General features: G+C 35.4%; 1 protein-coding gene across 5 annotated transcripts in view; it reads left to right on the forward strand.

Annotated features, from left to right (window-relative positions):
- C3H8orf34 (chromosome 3 C8orf34 homolog) overlaps positions 1 to 18,646 on the forward strand; it is a 193,070-nt gene that overhangs the window by 127,087 nt on the left and 47,337 nt on the right. For all 5 annotated transcript variants that reach the window (XM_031604863.2, XM_090137683.1, XM_090137681.1 and 2 more), the window contains 3 exons: positions 480 to 553; positions 11,567 to 11,687; positions 15,465 to 15,955. In XM_031604863.2, coding sequence (XP_031460723.2) covers positions 480 to 553; positions 11,567 to 11,687; positions 15,465 to 15,955 — 686 coding nt within the window. The remainder of the gene's footprint in view (positions 1 to 479; positions 554 to 11,566; positions 11,688 to 15,464; positions 15,956 to 18,646) is intronic.

The following is an 18,646-nucleotide window of genomic DNA, read 5'->3' on the forward strand; positions in this document are numbered from 1 at the left end:
CTTTCTCTGGCCTACGTACATAAATTGTCTTTTAAGACATTAAATGTGTGTCAGAGGCCTTCTGAATTTCTCACCCAATCTTGTTGTTTAACAAATGTGACAGTATGGGCAAAAATTATTGCCTGCATGGCCTTTAAACATCGCCTAAAGCGATTGGAACCTGAAAATCTACTACTCCATTGTGCAGACAAATAATATTTTGTTTTAGCAGTAAATATAACAGATAACCTATAAAACTGCTAGCAGATAAATGAGGCTTGCTTGTCACTCTATTCATGTTAGAGACACTGTTCCTCATTGTATTACGCTTATAACTTAAAATTAGTCATAAATTAATATCCATTCAAGCGTAACTAGAAAGCGTTGGTTTTATGGTAGCTGCATTTACCTTCTCAGCAGTTAATTTATAAGTATTCTATTTTCAAATTGAGTAATGGTTATTTAATGCAATTTATTTCTTTCCTACCTCATTGGAACAGCTCAGGTACCTGGGGTTGAAACACTTATGGAAGATATTGATGAATTTGAGAGTGCCTCTCAAGTGACAGCATCTGTAAGTAGATTCCCTTATGAATAATCATGTGATTTTTTTTTTAAATAGCTTGAGAAAAATGAGATTTTGTATAAAGATTAAAGTGCTTGTCTGCACTCTCATCTTAAGCAAGGAAAGCATAATTTGCCTGTTTTGCTTATCTCCTTAGCATATTCAATTCTATGGCAGTTCTAATTTTTTTTAATCTAGAAAGGGTGATATTTTGAGATCTATTATTACCATCTCATATGAAATCATATCTTCTTGGATTTACATGTATAGCTTCTATTGAAATTATTATATTGAAATGACTGAAACTATTTCAGTCATTTTAGACTATGTCAATATGGTTTTGAGTGTATTTCAGTGGTTAAATATCAGAGTACCAGTTTGATTTTACAGAGTGTATTTTAAAAATTTAGCAGAACAAAAGTAATTCAAATTTTAGATTTTATTACGAAATTTCTCATTTTACCACCTCAGTCACTTAGATTTTGGTAACGTTTGCTTGGAACCTAGTAAATCAGATATGCCTTTTAAAACTGTATGGTTTTGTTTAAATAGTGCAGTACTATGTTTGTAATATTTCCCTCAGTTCTTTTTTAGAAATTTGAAACATAAGGAAATCTTTGCAGATTTGCAGAAAATATAGTTGTCAATAAAATAATTTTTTGAAAAATGACAGAACTTTGAAGTTTGTTATATTGCTTCAGAAATTTTAATACAATTTAAACAAGTGGTTGTTTCTTTTGAAAATACAGTATTTTTTTAACATACTTCTATGCAACTGTAAGTGGAAGCATTAATTCCACTTCACCCATAGCAATTGTGTTTTCAGCACACTTTAATGTTGACAAGGTAAGTGAAAAGAAAGGCTCGGTATTTGTTAGCTATGGAGAAAGGCAGTAATGAAGAAAAAAGAGAAAACAGTGACCATGCAGATGGATGTTGCAGACTTTGAGGCAGCTAGCTACTAGTAAAGCTTAAATAATTAAAAAATTGTAAATTACTTAACCTATTTCCAGTCTGGGGTATCGAAGCCACTGACAGATGGGGAATTCCAGATCAATTTCTAAAGGTCTTTGAGAAGTTGGACTGCGAGAACTTACAAAGCATTTGTGGGTATTGGGCAAAAAGAATGAGGAGCAAATCTTCAGCAGCCGTTGAGTTTCTTGCTCAAGCCTCCTTTCTGCTTTTATTTATCAGTGAACAGAGTTATGATAAATTTTGCAGCAGTTTCTTGTGATCTTACACATGATTTTCTTATTGAATTGGACTTCCTGTTCCAGCTACCAGCTTTGATTTCTCAGTTCCACAGACATGTAGCATAGGCAAAGAGCAACAAATAAATTGAATTGCATAGAAAAATAAAGATAACAAGGAAAATAAAAAGTCATTGTATTGATCAGCGAAATCTTGCTGCAGAAGTGTGCACCCTTTGGCTGACTATTTTCAGATACACATTCTGTGTTTGCATGCTTATGAATGCACATAAATGTATATAAATTTAATGTTCTGCTGGTTGTAATCATAGAGTCGTATTTACAGGCAGAGGTAAAGCTGCCCAGTGCAGTAGAGTGCTGGAGGCAGTGAACTTGCCTGGGGAGAATCCCTGAAATTCACACTGGTTACTGCTGTTAATGCCAGTGCCGCAAAGAGAAGTCAGTACCGTAGCCCCGCAATATTTGAAGCCACTGCTTTGACTACACATCCTCTTTCCTAAGGCAAGGGCAACTAGGTTCCCTTTCCTGAGCTCTTGGAAAGTTCCTTTGTCTCAGTTACTAAGGAGCTGGAAGCCAATAATTGTTAGTTCATCTGCTTTTAGAGTTTGTGTTTTGGATCTTTAAGCTATTGTGTAAATAGTGTGATTAGCTATTTGTGTTCTTTTCTGTCTTTGAAATGGCTGTTACCCAAGTAACATTCAGCTATCAAGCATTATGTGTTCACCTGTATCTGTACCTAATCAAAAAAGAATAAAATGATTAAACTTTTGTTGCATTTTAGACCTCTGAAGGAACAGAGATCTGCTCCATAATCTCCTAATAACTTCCAGTGAGACTTACTCTGGGACAGTCTTTACATACAAAAAACAGAGACAGAGCTAAGGTTCTCCATAGAAAAACTGTGAAGATAAATGCATTCATGCAACGAATTCCCACAAATTCTTTAAAAGATTAAGAATGATGCCTGTAAAGGGACTTAAGAATTGATACTAAAATACGTTTTCATGAGTTCGCATCGTTTTCAGATGTTATATGAGATGCTATGGGAGATAGAAGGTGAGGAAGAAATACGATGAGGAAGAATAAATTTGATGTTATTCAGACACTTATCATAAACCAGACAAATTGATTTGTGACATTTACTCAAATGTGCATATTACCTGTAAGAATTCATGATTTAGCTCAAAGTGTTCCATATTTAATTCCAGTACTGCATCCCACTAGGGTAGTATGAGTCTGTCGCTAGTTAAACTAGTCATTATCATAAATTTCTCTCTACTCACGTATATTTGACTTATCTTCTTTAAACGTGCCTCAGCCTACAGAGAATAAATCTTCTGAGAAAGACTGTGGGATGAAGCAACAAGGATTATGCAAGAGTATGTTCTGAAAATCTTCAGAATAGAGCTGTGTGGGTTGTTTTTTCATGCTCTGTGTAGAAGTTCTCATGTATAATCTTTGGTATGGAGAGTAAATTAGCCTGAATGACAGTATTTAGAATTGATAAGGAGTATCTGTGTCTATACATGGCTCAATGTAATGCGTACTATGATTACATCATGATTTTCTTGTAACATTCTGTATTTCTAGAGAGTCTGGAAGTTCTTGGAATTAGACCTTTTCCATTTGAATGTCTTTTCAGCAGAATCTTTTGCTAAACTTTATTTTTCTCAGAGAGAATTGATATTTGAAAAGTGGAGAACTTATTTGTCAGTGCTGCACAATCCCAAACAAAGTGTAGTAAATGGATAAACGAGTAAGGCTACTGGAAAGCAGTTAGGAGTACTTACAGGAATCAGCACTCTTCCCATGTGTTTTGCAAGGACACAAAGTAGAAAGCAAGCATTCACAATGTTCTTAAAGATCCTGGTTTACTGCGGGGATATTTTTCTGACAAATATTTAATTTAAGAAAAAGTGCAAGGCGAGATGCAAAACTTTTTTTTGAGATTTTTTGCCATGGGGCTTTCTCAGAGTCCTAGTTTACCTTCTGTTTCTGTAAACAATTTTACAAATATTTGGTTAGTTATCTTCAAGAAAACTCGGAAGTGATGCTAGGGAAAAGTTTGGTCAGATGGAATTCTGACTGTAATGGAAAAGTAAAGTATCCAGGGAATAACCTAAATTTGCAGTAACTGAAAGAAAGAGTAGGGCAAGTACACTGTGCAGTTGACACTGTAGCCCTTGTGTTCACTCTTGAGTTACTTCTTTTACCACCTGGATCTTGTGCTTATTGTTTTTATTCATGTGAATCTTTGCATTCACTCATCTTGCTTTGCATGTACACATGAAAAGGTTTATTTTTCTTTGTAAATTATCCATGCAAGGCAAACCAATACAAATGAAACAGAAACTGTGGGAAAAAGAAGTTATTTAACTCCAAAAGGCATATTTTGCATGAAGTTGGCTTGAGTTTTTGGTCTTTATTACTTTGAGAAAAACACACTAATGAATTATTTTGTAGAGGTGTTTTGCTTAAAATATATCCTTTCCCATTTTTCCTTCTCCTTTGGAACTTCTCTATTGCTTTCCTACAAGGAATATACACAAGGATTTTCTGTAATATATATGGAAATTGCTTGATGGGAATTCATTTTGAGAAATGATTTGAGGGTCCCTGCAAAAATATTAAGCTTTTACTTTTTGGTATCGATACATGTTGAATACAGCTATATTCCAGTGATACGTTGCTTTCATTATAACTGATGGAAAATTTCTTAGGTTTTTGCTCATTTTCTCAGGGAACAATCCTAGGAAGTTAATGCTTGTAGAAGTTTGACTATAACCAACAACTTTAAATCACCTAAACGTCACTATTTAACTAAGTATTTTTTGCTGGATTGAGGTCACTTATAGCAATTAGAAGGTTAGCCATTAAAATAAATATTTTAAGGTTCCACTACCACATGTTGAACAAGATCAGTGTGACTGTGAGGTAGCATGAACTAGAAAGGCCCTATTTATACACTATACATCCAGAATTACTGTAGTCTCATCCCATTTTTTTTTTTAAACCAACTTCACTTTTTAAAGTATGTGGACATTCAGGCACATAAAGTTATGTATTTTTAGCCTTTACATTTTAACTCATATAGAACTAATAACAATAATAAATAATATTACGTAAGTGCAACTCTTGTGCAGCTAGTCCAAAACGAACTGCAAGTGTGTAATTTTAATTGCAAATTGCTAAATTAACAATACGGTGTAATAAAAGAACATAATATCAAGTTTACTGGGAAATGGGTAATATTTCCTGAAAGTTGTTAAGCAAGTAGTTTAAATTACATACCTTGAACTTCTTTGCTCTAGACATCATCTGTGTGAAACAGATTTCACAAATTACACATAGCATTTTGACAGTACAGTTGTAAAGACTTAATTTCTTTCTTTAAAGTTCTGTTTTGCTTTGGAGAGTGTGTGAAGTGTGCTCAACGATTCTTTCTCACTTCTTATTCACTCATATTCCTTTTTACTGACATCATTTTGTGTATTGCAAAACCCAGCATCTCAGGTGCATGCCCAATCCCAGTGATACATGGTATGGCTGCCCAGCATCCCTGCAGGGCCCCTGGCCCATGGCTGGAGTACATTTGGCAGAAAGCCCCCTCCCCTTGTGGGCTCAATTCCACCAGCCCCATTGGCAGGCACTGCGTGCAGCTTTTGGTTCAGACTTCCAAGACCTTCAATGGTGTAGGCAGAATGGCAGGTGTGTTCTGAACTGAAAATACTCCCAATTTAAAATATTTAATACTCCAAAAGATGAGTTTAAAATGATTTTTCTGCAGTTTAAAAAATTCATTTAAAAAAAATGTGAGTGCCTTATTTTTTTTTTCTAAAACTTTGGTGTCTTTGGAGTGACAAATTGAAAACTATTCTTCCAAATAACAGTAAATAAAACAAGATCAAAGCTTACAGAAGGTTATTCTAGTGAAGTTTGAAAAGCTGAAATGTTATACTCAGGTGCCCACATAGTTCCTCCTTCAATCTGCCTTCAATCTGTAAGTAGAAAACTTGTGTGTAAGTTATCAAACTACCACTTTTCTAGTGTGAGGCTTAGTGTCAAATGTTGCCTGCCATGGGAAGCAAAAAGCTTATAATTTCAGTTACGTGGCATTTCGTGTAGAACGGGCCCTAGTGTGGAAAGATGGGGTTAGAGGTGGCTTCTTACATTGCATCAGACTTCTAAGGAGGTTTATTGTTTTAACAATAACAAAAGAAAATGTGTGTTGACAAGTTCACCTTCTGTGCTTGAAAATACTGTGGAACCTGAAAGATGAAAAATTTGGTGATCTCTTACAAAATAACGTAAATTATGTGGAGAACCTTCAAACAAAATATTTCACAGAAAGTTCAGCTGCTGAATAACAGTTGTTCTTGCCACTTCTTGGTCAGATGGTATGGACACTTGGAAACAAATTAGTGAATAATTGATACTTTTTGCAGCGGGAGGATTTTCCATCACATGTTTCTTCTAAGACATTTAGGCCATTTAGCAAAGAAATAGTAGATTATAGATAGACAAGTGTGGTTGTCTTTTCTATGCTATTATCTCCTGAAATTGCCAATGACAATTGCACTTGATTAACAAAACTATGCAGAATAAAAAGTTCAATCAAAGCCTGTGTTTATAGTTTGCAAGGAACTAAGGATTGAATTTTCACTTCCTTTTCAATACCTATATGCGATTGCCTTTTTTGTTTTGACATGATTATGTGATTCATCATTTATCTATCATTTAGATAGACTTTAAAAATGAAGAAGCACTTGTGAGTTAGGGACATCCCCTATGTCTGAGAAGAGAATGTGCACAGTTGTGCCTATGGGTACTTGTATGTTTAAATCTGAAGTAGGCCAAAATGAAACAGAAGAGTAGCATTCCATCATTCCAAACTTAATGGTCAGCAAGAAGGGCTAATTTACTTTCTAACAATCATTTGATTTCCCAGTGGTGTTGGAGGTAATTTGGAGGTCTTCTCTGCCTCAGATAATTTGAAATGCTGCATCTCTGCAGAGCTCCCTGTGCGTCCATGGTGGATTACACAGAAATGGCAGCCCACGTCATGCACACATTCGCATCTGCACTGTTTTTTCCTAAGGATAAAAGCTATACTGATGTATGCTGTAAAAATGACATTGTGCTGCAAATATTGAAGTACTTATATTGATCGTGGAAAACTTCCTTATTCTTATGACCTCCTTAATTATGTTTGTGTACCAGCATGGCTTTTCCAGTAAGTTATGATATTTTCCAGAAATTCAGGGAACCAGAGGTGACAGACATTTCCTTTGGCTTTATCTTCTGTAAGTTTATTTTTTTTTAGGAGTAATTTGGCTAAGCGATCTAAGTAAATAATGTGCTGATGAATATATTGTTAGTGAAGAAATGATGCTATGTAAAGAAAACCAATTAGGAAATGGATTCATAGTTGACCTTTAAAGTTGACAAATGTATCCTGAGGGCTTTGTTCGAATGTATTTCTAGCACAGAGACTTTGCCTTACCTTCAAAGTTTGAAGGTGATGTGAACAGCACCCAGAGCCATTCCTGCAAACTAAAAAGGCAAGGGTGTCTTTCAGGAAACATCTTCCTGTTTAGATATAAAATCTAGTTAATATGAATAGGCTATTTATAATTTTTGTGTTAATATTAAAAAATCTTAGTGAATAATTGAGGGCAATTGCAGTTTGGAATATGCTGAAGGAATTAAAAAGGACCATTTCTATATATGCACTTTATACATACATGCTAAATTTTTCAACTACTTTCAGTCTACTGCCATTATCAATAACATCTGAGATAACCGACATTAGTGTTTTATCTCAGCTGTACCTGGCTGAGGTTATATTTTGATAAAAATGGAACAGAAGGGTTTAAATTAATGACTTTCAAGCCTGAATCTCTCTCCTAAGAGACATTTCTGAACTGCTGCTGCTTATCCACTGGAGAGAAGGGATACCAATGAATTCTGCTGGTGATGTGTGAATTCATTTTTCCTTGCTAAAGCATTTGAACTGATGTGCTTCCAAAGGCTGCCTGTTAACATCCCCTGCTTTCAGCTTGTATTTATCCTTTAAGATCAAGATTATTGCATACGTTGTTGAAGACACTAAGGAACTCTTTCTTTATTTATATGTTATCACTTAAATGAATTCATAGCCTAACATGTTAACAGAGAATTTTTATGTTCAGTATTATTTACAGAGGAAAAAAAAAATAGTAATAATACCTGAGTCTGCCTTCAGAAAGACTGAAATCATAGAATTGTTTGAGTTGGAAGGGACTACTAAAGGTCATGTAGTCCAAATCCCCTGCAATGAACAGGGACACCTGCAGCTACATCAGATTGTTCAGAGTCCTGTGCAGCCTGACCTTGAGTGTCTCCTAGGATAGGGCATCCACCACCTCTCTGGGCAACCTGTTCCAGTGCCTCACCAACTTTATTGTAAGTAACTTCTTCCTTATATCCAATCTAAATCTCCCTTCTTTTAGTTCAGAACCATGTCCCCTTGTCCTGTCGCAACAGACCCTGCTAAAGAGTCCGTCCCCTGCTCTCTTATAGCCCCTCTTTAGATGCTGAAAGGCTATTCTAAGGTCTCCTCCGAGCCTTCTCTTCTCCAGGTTGTACAGCTGTAGTTCTTTCGTCCTTGTAGGGGGAGACGTTTCATCCCTTGGATCTTTTTTGTGGTCCTCTTCTGGGCATGCTCCTACAGGTCATATCTCTCCTGCACTCAGGACAGTGTTGTTGCTTATGGTCTCGGAACATCTAGTTTCAGTGAAGGAGCAAAAAAATAATAGTAATACAGTAGTTTTAATGCCATAATAAACAGATTACTTTTTTATACTAATAGTTTCAGATCATGTTTTCTTTCTATCAGGTGTTTAATTGTAAGAGTATTATAAGCCCATAATTTGTAATTAAATGGCTACTATTAAATATATCATCTTTCATGGCTATTATTGAACTATTATTCTGGTCTCTTTACAGTGCTGTCGTCTCACAAAATGCCATAGGCTTATGATAGTACATGGTGCAGAAAAATACAAAGCAAGTATTACAAAATTGTTGGAAAAAAAGTTGTCCAAATTTGTCTCACTAATTTCACAGTGTTGAAATGGTGCATCTGGAAGATAGATATGAATGTATTGCTTTAAAATCATATCCAAATTAATACTTACTCCCCAAAAGAATGTGTACATCTGTGTTGTGCGCAGAACTGAAAACAAATTCTATATTCTTTGTAACTGTATGTTTACAGGATGAAGGCAGACGCAAACATTTACAGAGTGCATGTGTGTACATGACTTGGTGTGCCTGTATGTGCTTATGCACAGCCATTCCTATCTGTTTTATGTGAATCTACACAAGGTTAATAATCTGAGTTGAAGCATGCAAAAGTATTGCTGATGTTTCATCTTTGTGATTTTGAGCCTCCTAATTGCAATTTACATTTAAATGTTATTCATATTTTTTAATAAACATCTCAAGCACTGTCATGGTGCTTACATTAAAGAATCATTTTTCTCCATTTATTTTAGTTTCTATTACAGATGGTAGGCTGAGTTGCATTCACTCATTCACCTTAGTTGTGTGCATATTGATGCATATAAAAAAAGTATCACAGAGGAAAAGGTAGAATGTAAGAAGAAACATTAGAGGTTTGTAGAAGAGAAGGATTATTTTATCTTCAGACAAAAAAGGAGATGGAAGCTGAGAAAGTCTCAGAAGGCTAACATTTGCAAGTGTTTGTTTTTGGAAGCTAGAGAATTAGTGAAAACTCATAACAATTTGTTTACAATAGACTTGAATAGAGCTGAGAACACTAGATGAAAAGTTTGGTCTTCAGTTTTACCACAGATGACTGACTAGCTTTTATTCTGTACTTCATCAGAGTTATATTTGTGCGTGATACTGTGTATTCAAAAAGAATTCATCCTGTTAGACTTGGGGAATTTTTCGCTCTAGTCATTGTTGAAGGGCTGCTGTATTTTTCATCCCTTAATGAAGAGTACTCCATTAAACTTAAATAAAAATGGCAGTTTCCCCCATAAAAAACTGAGGGATAAGAGTATGTGTAAAACAGATTAAAAACCAGAATATTAGGATTTTTTACAGGCTCTATTCCCATTCCCATCTCTTATTTAGTTTCTTTTGTTTCAAAGAAACTGCTCATAGAACAAATTACTCTTCTATCTAGAAACGGATGTGGAGTAACTAAAATCTATTAGAAACAAGCATGTAGAAATGTGAGTAGTTTAATATGGGTGAATATTCCTTAGTGACCTCAAGAAGACACATTATCATTTGGATGGAGAATTCTCAAATATGAATGAAGTGGAAAATTCTCAAAATCTCATGGGAAAACAGGTGAATCAAGTGTAGTGACGTGTCTGAAATGAATGTATTTGCAGGATAACTTCCATTTCTGACTAATTTACATTTTGTTTGTCTCTTCCTGTGTATTTGCCTGGAATGAAATATGTGTGACTCTATACCAGAGCAGAACTACAGTAAAAAGCAATTGCAAATTACGAAGTGCCAACTGTGATCTAAAAACACTGTGTGTTACTAACAGCAGGATTGCCTGCAGCTGTGAACTATTTCATATTCTGGTAAATATGAATAGGGGTTTCTTTTAATGTAAGAATATGGAACTTTACAGTATGGGTGTTGTTTTATGCATAGGAATCTGTTAACAAATTTAAAGGTACATGTTTCACAGTAGTCAGTTAAATATAAGACAGTGTTTATGTCCTCTCCTCAATCATTCTCCCTGCAATTACATCAACTCACTGTCTTTGAAACCCTGGCCCCTCTCTAGATTTGTTTGATGTTTACTGAAATATTCGAAAATCAATAAGAGGTAAAAAACAATGGGACTTCTGCATAAACTTTGTTTCTTCAGGAAACCAGGGAAAGCAGCAAAACCTCCTGTATTTCAGATGAAATATTTTGGTGTGGTAATAAAGTAAAATTTATTTCAGACAAGCTGTTAAGAGTGCTTTGATTAATGTATTTGTTTGTTGTTTTTTATGACCAAGTCTTAAGCATTTTATCATATACTTCTGGTGTATTTCAAGTAAGCATATAAAAACTTACTGAGTTTACCTTATAGTATTATATTTCAAAACTTTTACAAATTTTTAAATAAAATTTTTAAAATTTTAAAATATTTTAAAACTTTTTAAAAAATTTAAAGTTTTTTTTTTTAAATTTGAAATTGTATTGAATGGGTTCCAGAAAATGCGGGTAACTGGGTACTACAGCATTCAGTAGTGAAATGATTGGGTAAGTGGTCCCAGCATCCCTTCCAAGCTTCTGTGTTGCCATGATGATTTAGTTGCTGTTTCTGAAAGGAATACTTTGTGATAAAATGGCACTGGCAATTTTGATGATGAAATTCTGTGATGTTCCCAGAAGTGCTGCTTTGTAGAGATACTGTGCTAAATGTGGCAAATTAAAGTGCAGTCCCCATTAAGTAACTTGCTTAGAATGTAAATCATTGAGGAATTTGTCCTATTAAGTTTTCTCAGTGTGGAATAAGAGCTTGTATGTCGATATATATATAAATTACTCTAGAACTGTTGATTTTTATTAATGCATACTATTTATGTTATTTAAGGTAAGAAATTATAGGTTTTAATTTTTTTCCGGATGAATATTATATACTAATTCTACACAAAACTCTACCAGATTCACTATCTAAATGAGTACAGCGCATCACTCCCCCCTCTCCTTGTTCTTTTATTGTTTCACATAGAAATACGAAAGCATATTAAAAAATATTCCATTTTATTTTTATCTGTGTTAGTCTCAGCCAGTTTGGACTATGGATGCCATGGGTGTCAGATCTGGCGGTTCACCAAGACAGAAACTCTTAAAGGACTCCTTAGCAGCAAAAGAACTTCAGACCATGGAAAAGCACCTAGCTGGTATGTATGCTAGCAAGGGACGATGAAGCACATAGCAGTCCTCACACATCTATGCCAATATTTTAGACCAAGGAAAAGAGATAATCTATTTCAGATGCTGATGAAAATAGATAAAACTTCACATTTCCTTCATTGCAGAGAAACAGCTGTTGTTTGTGTTTGTTAGTTGTTCTTTGTAATTAATATTTTCTTTTCTAAGGGTTAGTTGTATGGTATGGCATACAGCGTGGTATTCCTGTGGTACACATGCTGCTTGTCAAACAGAAAACTGCACTTCACAAGTCAGCTCTGTGAAAAGTGATGTAGAACTAGAATATGAAGACAGTTAAGGTAAGGTGGAGAGGGAAATGAAATTTTTCTGGCCCTTCTTTCAAGTCTGTCACAGAACAAGGCAGAGAACTTAGCACTTCCGGTGTCATCTTCAAAAAGATTTTGACATCTATCCTACCTATGAAGTTGGCCTGGAAGGCTTGGGAGCTGTATCCTCTTTAGAAAGAGAGATTCAGCTGTTTTACTTCTGTCTAGGAACTGTTGTAGCTGAAGTCAAGTAGAAGACATGGCTGTGAGCACAGTGAGGAACAGAAAAAGCTTTTGCTTAGAGTAGAGGAAGAACTAAAAATGGTCCCTGTATGTTGTGGCAGGTGTCACTTACAAGGGATCTGGTCAAGTTCTCAATACTTTGATTTACTTCTGAATTAGTAGTATTTCCATGGCTGTACAAGTTGCCCTTGTAAGCAGTGTACTCTGAAACATGCAGATCCTTATGTCTGTAGACAAAGTTGACAATAATAACTACCATGTTGAATGGAAGATAGAATTTTAAATACTTAATTGGTTAACTATATGAATTCTTTTATTCTCTGACATTGTCTGCTGTGGTATGATGTGCAAGGTCTTCTCACATCAATGCTGTTGTGATTTGGCTTTGGGCCTGTTACTTCAGTAGCACTGGATGGGGGGTTCAGGCATTTTACCATCCAGTGGTATTTGTTTGGCTTAGAAATTCATAAGAGTATGGGTCTGTTATTAGACATTGGACTCTCCTATTCCTGTTAATTCATTAACCGATTAACTTCCTCTTGTACCAGTGCTGCTTGAGACAATTATTCCTCTGACAAGCATAACGTAACTTCCATGAGGAATCAGCTTAGAGGATCTCAGATAATAAAGCAGTATTTTGCTTAGCCTTATTTTTCTGATAGATTTGGGGAAAAAAAAAAAAAAGAGTGATATCAGCAAGTCATTTTCTTTCTTTCACTGAGAACAGTGGAATCTATTAATCCTATCCTGTTCTATGCAGTCATTTAGACGTTTTCTGAGACTTGGGCTCATGTAATGATAAGACGTAGTCCTGCCTTTCTGTTATGGACTACATGCTGTAGAAAACTCACTTTTAACACTGGCACAAATGGATGCCTATGATTAGCACCAAGTGTCAGCAAGTTCTTCAGTGCCTTGTTATTTGAAAACAGCATTTTTACAAAAAAAGATTTTGAAGCAGTTTTCCTTTCCTTCCTTACATGTGGTCCAGCGATACTTTTGTCAAAAATCCAGTCTCTTACGTTGCTATGGCTGCTTTATATCATACACAAATGGAAATTTTTTTATTTATTTAATTTTTTGGGGGTAGTTAATTCCAGTGACTTGCCCATTTAGTTTGTTATACTGTGGTCAGTGCATACTTCTGGAATATGATTTATCACAAGTAGAATTTCTAGGTGCATAAACAGTTTGTGGTTGCATTATGAATGATATTCTGTCATTTCTAATAAGGAAGTAAAATGCTTTTGTGTTTTTCTGATGCTTACATTTTTATTTCCTTAAATGACATTGACAAGGGATTTTAAAAAGTCCTTCCATAATTGAATTCTGGTATTTACTGAGTATCAGATAATACCATAAGGCTGGAGATTTGTGATATTTTTCTTTCCCTTCTGATTAAAAAGCTGATGTTGAAGTAAAAAAATAAATAAATAAAGAGAACGTATGTTAAATACTCAATCTTGTCTACTATATGAAATGAAGAAAACGTGAGCCAGAATATAATGTTTAGTTAGCTGTTATTAAATCCTTAAAAGCTTCAAATAATTTCTTAGCATATTGAATCAACATGGGGAAGTCAGAGATCTGGAATTCTGCAAAGACACAAACTAAATTGAGTCTCTAAAGGAGAGTATTCCTTATTTGGTTCAAATCACATAACCCATGTTGTCATTTATTGGCCTCTGGATTTCAGCCAGGCATCTTACAAATTTCAAACTGATATGTATTGGGTTTTTTTAAAAGCATAATGGAAGAGTACTTCAAGAAATAAGTATTTCAAAATGGAAATAATTTTAAGAGGTTAATTTTTAGTAAGATTATTGTGAGATTAAGATGGCAATTAGAAATATTCTGTATTGTGTGCTGGGAAGAATAACCACATTTAAAATTTGCTAGCATCTTTAAAGAGTTGAAAGACTCATTTTTGACAACTTTTTTTTTAATAACAATATTTGAAATGTGAGAAATGTCTTGTATTAGAGTAGTAACATAAACCTTATTTTCCTGTTTTCGAAGTGTAATTTTAAAAGATATTAATGTTAAAGATGGCACATCTTTAATTGTTTTACATAAAACATTGTTTTTATACCTACCAGTAACTAGAACTACAAGAAAATCTGATTTTTTAAATAAGCAATTTAGAGTGTTTTTATTTCAGAACTTTAAGGACCTGAAGTTATTACTAGAAAAACAAAAATGAAAATGCTCATTTTATATAAGTTCACTTAGTACATGATTAAGTCAGTAGAACCTTGCTGATTTACGGCTTCTGGTTTGTAGAATTTAATGGAAAATAGCATTACTTATCGAAACCAAATTACAGTAGAGTAAATGTCAGTGAGAGTAAAAATTCAGAACAGTTGTGTGAGATGAAATGAACTTGAATTGCCTGTCAAGCTTCTTCACATTTTTACTTTCAAGGACCTTTCAGTATAGCAGCTATGCTAACCTGAATTCCAGGAACCCTCATCTAACTTGGCTGAATATATCTGGTTTAATTCATCAGAATCATTAATATGAATTAAATGAATTCAGAAGACAGTTTTCCTCACTACCGCTAAACTGTTCTGTTTTTAAACAGGATCTTATTTCATGCAGCCCTGAATGGAGTAGAAACTGGAACACCAAATAGTGACCACATTTCTTCCTTAAATTCTAGACCTTGGTGACCACTTCAACTGCTGTAGCACTGAAGACAAACCAGAGCACAAAATTCAGATCCAGGCAGCATTACAGACTGAGATGTGCCAGAGATCAGGAGTTGTTGGCCCCAGAGTTCAGTTTGGGCAATAGACAGGGAGATCAGAAACATTAAGTCTTGTCTCGCTCCAGTTTTGGATTGCACATCAGTGCTGATGAGGATTGCGGGTTTACAGGTTCACAGCCTCATCTTAGCTTGTTGCTAATGAGAAACTGTGCAAAAGCCACAGAGAGAAGTTTGATTAAATGAGAGAGGTTTTCATAGGTTGTAGTGAAATTCATAGCTAGATGGTTCAGTTCAATGGTAATAATGCATTTCTGTGGGATAGATGTGCTTGCAGTAAATCAACTGTGAATAGATTCTAAGGACATCATTGTCAAACCATTAATTCTGGTGCCTTGTATTTTAAGGATGAATAGATTTTCTCTGCAGAACTACAAGATGTCACATATAGTGAGGAAAATCAATAAGAAGTTTAAACCTGAAAGAACTGAAAATGAGGTTTTTGTTTGTTTATGTGTTTGTGTGCTCAGATATTGAAAAGGACCTAGCGCTATGGGAAGAAGCAAGGCTCTCAAGAAGCCCTAGCATCCAGCATCACAGTTTAGGTACATCTGATCCTCAAGGCAATCTTCAGGCTACACAGGGCCAAAATCCAAGGCCAACTCAAATGGGGAAAAACATTCAGCTCCAAGGAAACAAATCTCCACCGCTGCCCACTAACAGCCGAGCACAGGCCTCAAGTGTTACAAACAGCAGGCCTCCGACAGCTGGCGTGCAAACCAACAGGCCATCGACTCCATCAACGCCAGGGAGCAGACCTGTGACCCCAAACAGCTTGCTGTCACGGCCGCTTACTCCTAGCAGTCAAGGAAATAAGGAAAGCATCATCAGTTTGCATAGAAGTAGATCTTTGACGTCAAAGAGCCAAATGGGGAGGACCCTCAGTGCTGCTTCAGGGCTCTCTGTGCAAATGAGTGGAGATGTTGTCACTGTCACTGCTCAAAGAAGCAGTTTGTCAGAAGTAAGATTTTCAATTTAATAATGATGTTTTGAGTATGGTTAAGAGCTACTATAACATGAAGACAAGATCGTGTTTTACATTGAAGTGGTGTCAATATACCTAATGTTAATGTTTTGAAAAGAACTTGAAACATAATACTGAGAAAAGTTGCAGGAAATACTGCTCAACTTTGAGACGTATTGATGAGAAAATTTCAGGATTATTGTGGAAATTGTAATGAAACACTCATGCCCCAAAATTTTCAGAGATTGGTAGGGTTTTGCCTGCATAATGCACTGCAGATTTATTAGCCTTACAGTTTCTGAGTTGCATATTTCTGGACTATTAAATACAACTATATCTTATCTTTATGATTCCAGGGTATTTTTCCTGCTGCACTGACAGTGCATAATATTTCCTTGGTCTAATTGTTCTTTTTTTTTATGCACTGGAATGGTTAGCTAGTCATTGCTGAATGGACGTATTTTCTGAAATAAAAAGCTGAACTGTAGTGGGAAAATGTCCAATATTGCTGAACAACTGTCTAGTACTATTGTGCATGTTAGCTAGACTTATTCAGAGCATAAGAACTTCCTGTCTTATATTAATGGCTTTTACAGGATTAGTCTTTGTATGAAAAGAGAAGTTAAAGTATCTTGTAATTCTGAGTGGGATTCTCCCCTGCAAACCTTAGCTGCCTTAAAGATAACTTTAGTGTGTAGGCAGTGGAAATAAAAGAATCTGTGAAAGAATAGCCCTGCTGTCTATCTCAGATGCACGCCTCACTAAGATGAGTTTTTCTCAGGAAATGCCAGTCTGATGAGAAGAATCTGTATGTTCAGTGGTGGAAAAAAATACCAGTGCATTAATCCCATTGCTTGAGCTAGTTCTCCACCCAGAATTGGAAATCCAACTTAAAAATACAAGGATTAAAGAGGCTAAAGTTGATAGATTTTCAAGTTAGACATTTTCCATGAAAAAAATCTGTGATTGTAACTTTTTTTTTTTGTCCCCTGTTTGGAGGGATGAATGTGTTTGTATGATGACATTTTCTCACCAAAAAATGAGAATTGAAGTTCATTTTGTAACTAAGAATGTTCAGAAGAAATGAAAGGTCTCCTTGTTTCCCATTAAAAAACTTCAATTTTATTTTATTTTTATCTTTTCTGTCTTACTGATACATAGTCAGGTAATGTTAACTTCTGTTGTTGTAATGGATCCTGGAAGTGCCATGTAATGAGCATTGCATCTCTGCCGAGGGACAGCAACTCTCAGATACCTTCTGATCTTTCCTCTAATAAGGCAGTCAGTTAAAAATTCTTACTTCCACAGTATTTGCTGGTAACAGTAATGATAATCTTGAAAATCTATTTCTATTTGCTGTGATTTGTTATTTCTGTTTGCCAAATCCCAAACTTTACTGATACATCTTCTAGTAATAATGTCTCGTTATCTGTTTTTGATGCGTGCGTGTGTATAAGGTACTTTAAGAAAAGAACAGTACTGTTACCCCGTTTTACAGATGGAATAACATGTCCAGTCTCATCCAGCAAGACCACTGTAAAGCTGATATCAGATGTCAGCATTCCTGTGCAAGATCTTATCCACTGTTATGATCCCTGCTAGAAGTGACAAACTTTTCTTTCTCTTTGCTTACTGGACAGAATAGCATGTTGGCTGCTGATGACCCAGATCCAAAACATGTTTGTCCCTTCCTGACACGTGCAAGTGACCTTTGACTTCATCAGAGCTCCCCTGGGGACTAGCTCTGATTCCAAGGGGAAAATGGCTGGTATGGCATGTTCATGCTCAGGTCTCAAAAATTGGTTGATGGAGATCTGGCCAACCTGTAGCTGCCAGCCTCATGGCTGGGGGGTTCTGCTGGAAACTTTGGGAGCTCTTTTAAGCCATCTTTGCTCATTCCAGGTCCTGGTAGCTTAGAAAAACACAAGAGAATGAGGACAGAACATCCCCAGAAAGTATCGCTGTTCGATAATATCTTTTGCTATGTGAGAGGTGTCTATTTCTGCCCATGTGATTTCTCTTTGAGCATAGAGTCAAATTTTGGAAAATCTAAGGTAGCCTGAGGAATATGAACAATGAAGTTCTTTGTACTTGTGCAGATTACAAATGTATAAAACTAAAAGCTGATACTGTATATTATTTTGCAAATTTCATTATAGGTTTTGTATCTTCTTCCTGTATAAAAAACAGTAAAATAAAATAAGGGAAGTTGCCTTTATTCTTCTTAGACTTAATGGTGTGAGCAGGGAATTTCCATTAGATGTGAATGCATTGTGGTTACGTTGCCAGCCCTATATGAGATACTCGGATAATATTTTGCAAAGAATTCTGCTTCCTTGCTCTTATGTGGTGTTAATGGAATTAATCAGTACATAGCTGGTACATATGCAATGAGAATAACTCAGTTCAAAAGGAAGCAGCTACTGAGTACCATCAGCACATTTTATCATTTGGAGCTTGAATTAAAGAATACAGCGTGTGCATGAATTTACGCTGTCACTATGCCATTTATGAGGACATTTAACATATCACTAAATACATTATACATGCTTCCTAGTTTGTAATATGTTTCAGAGTACAATAAGTCTAAAATACAAAAATATTCAGAGTACAATTCAGAGTTCTTAGTAAGTTTTAGTAAAGTCCATGCTGGTTTAATCTTGTTATAGCACACATCTTAAATAATCT

This window comes from Phasianus colchicus, chromosome 3 (assembly GCF_987193195.1).
Source record: "Phasianus colchicus chromosome 3, bPhaCol1.hap1.1, whole genome shotgun sequence".
NCBI lineage: Eukaryota > Metazoa > Chordata > Aves > Galliformes > Phasianidae > Phasianus > Phasianus colchicus.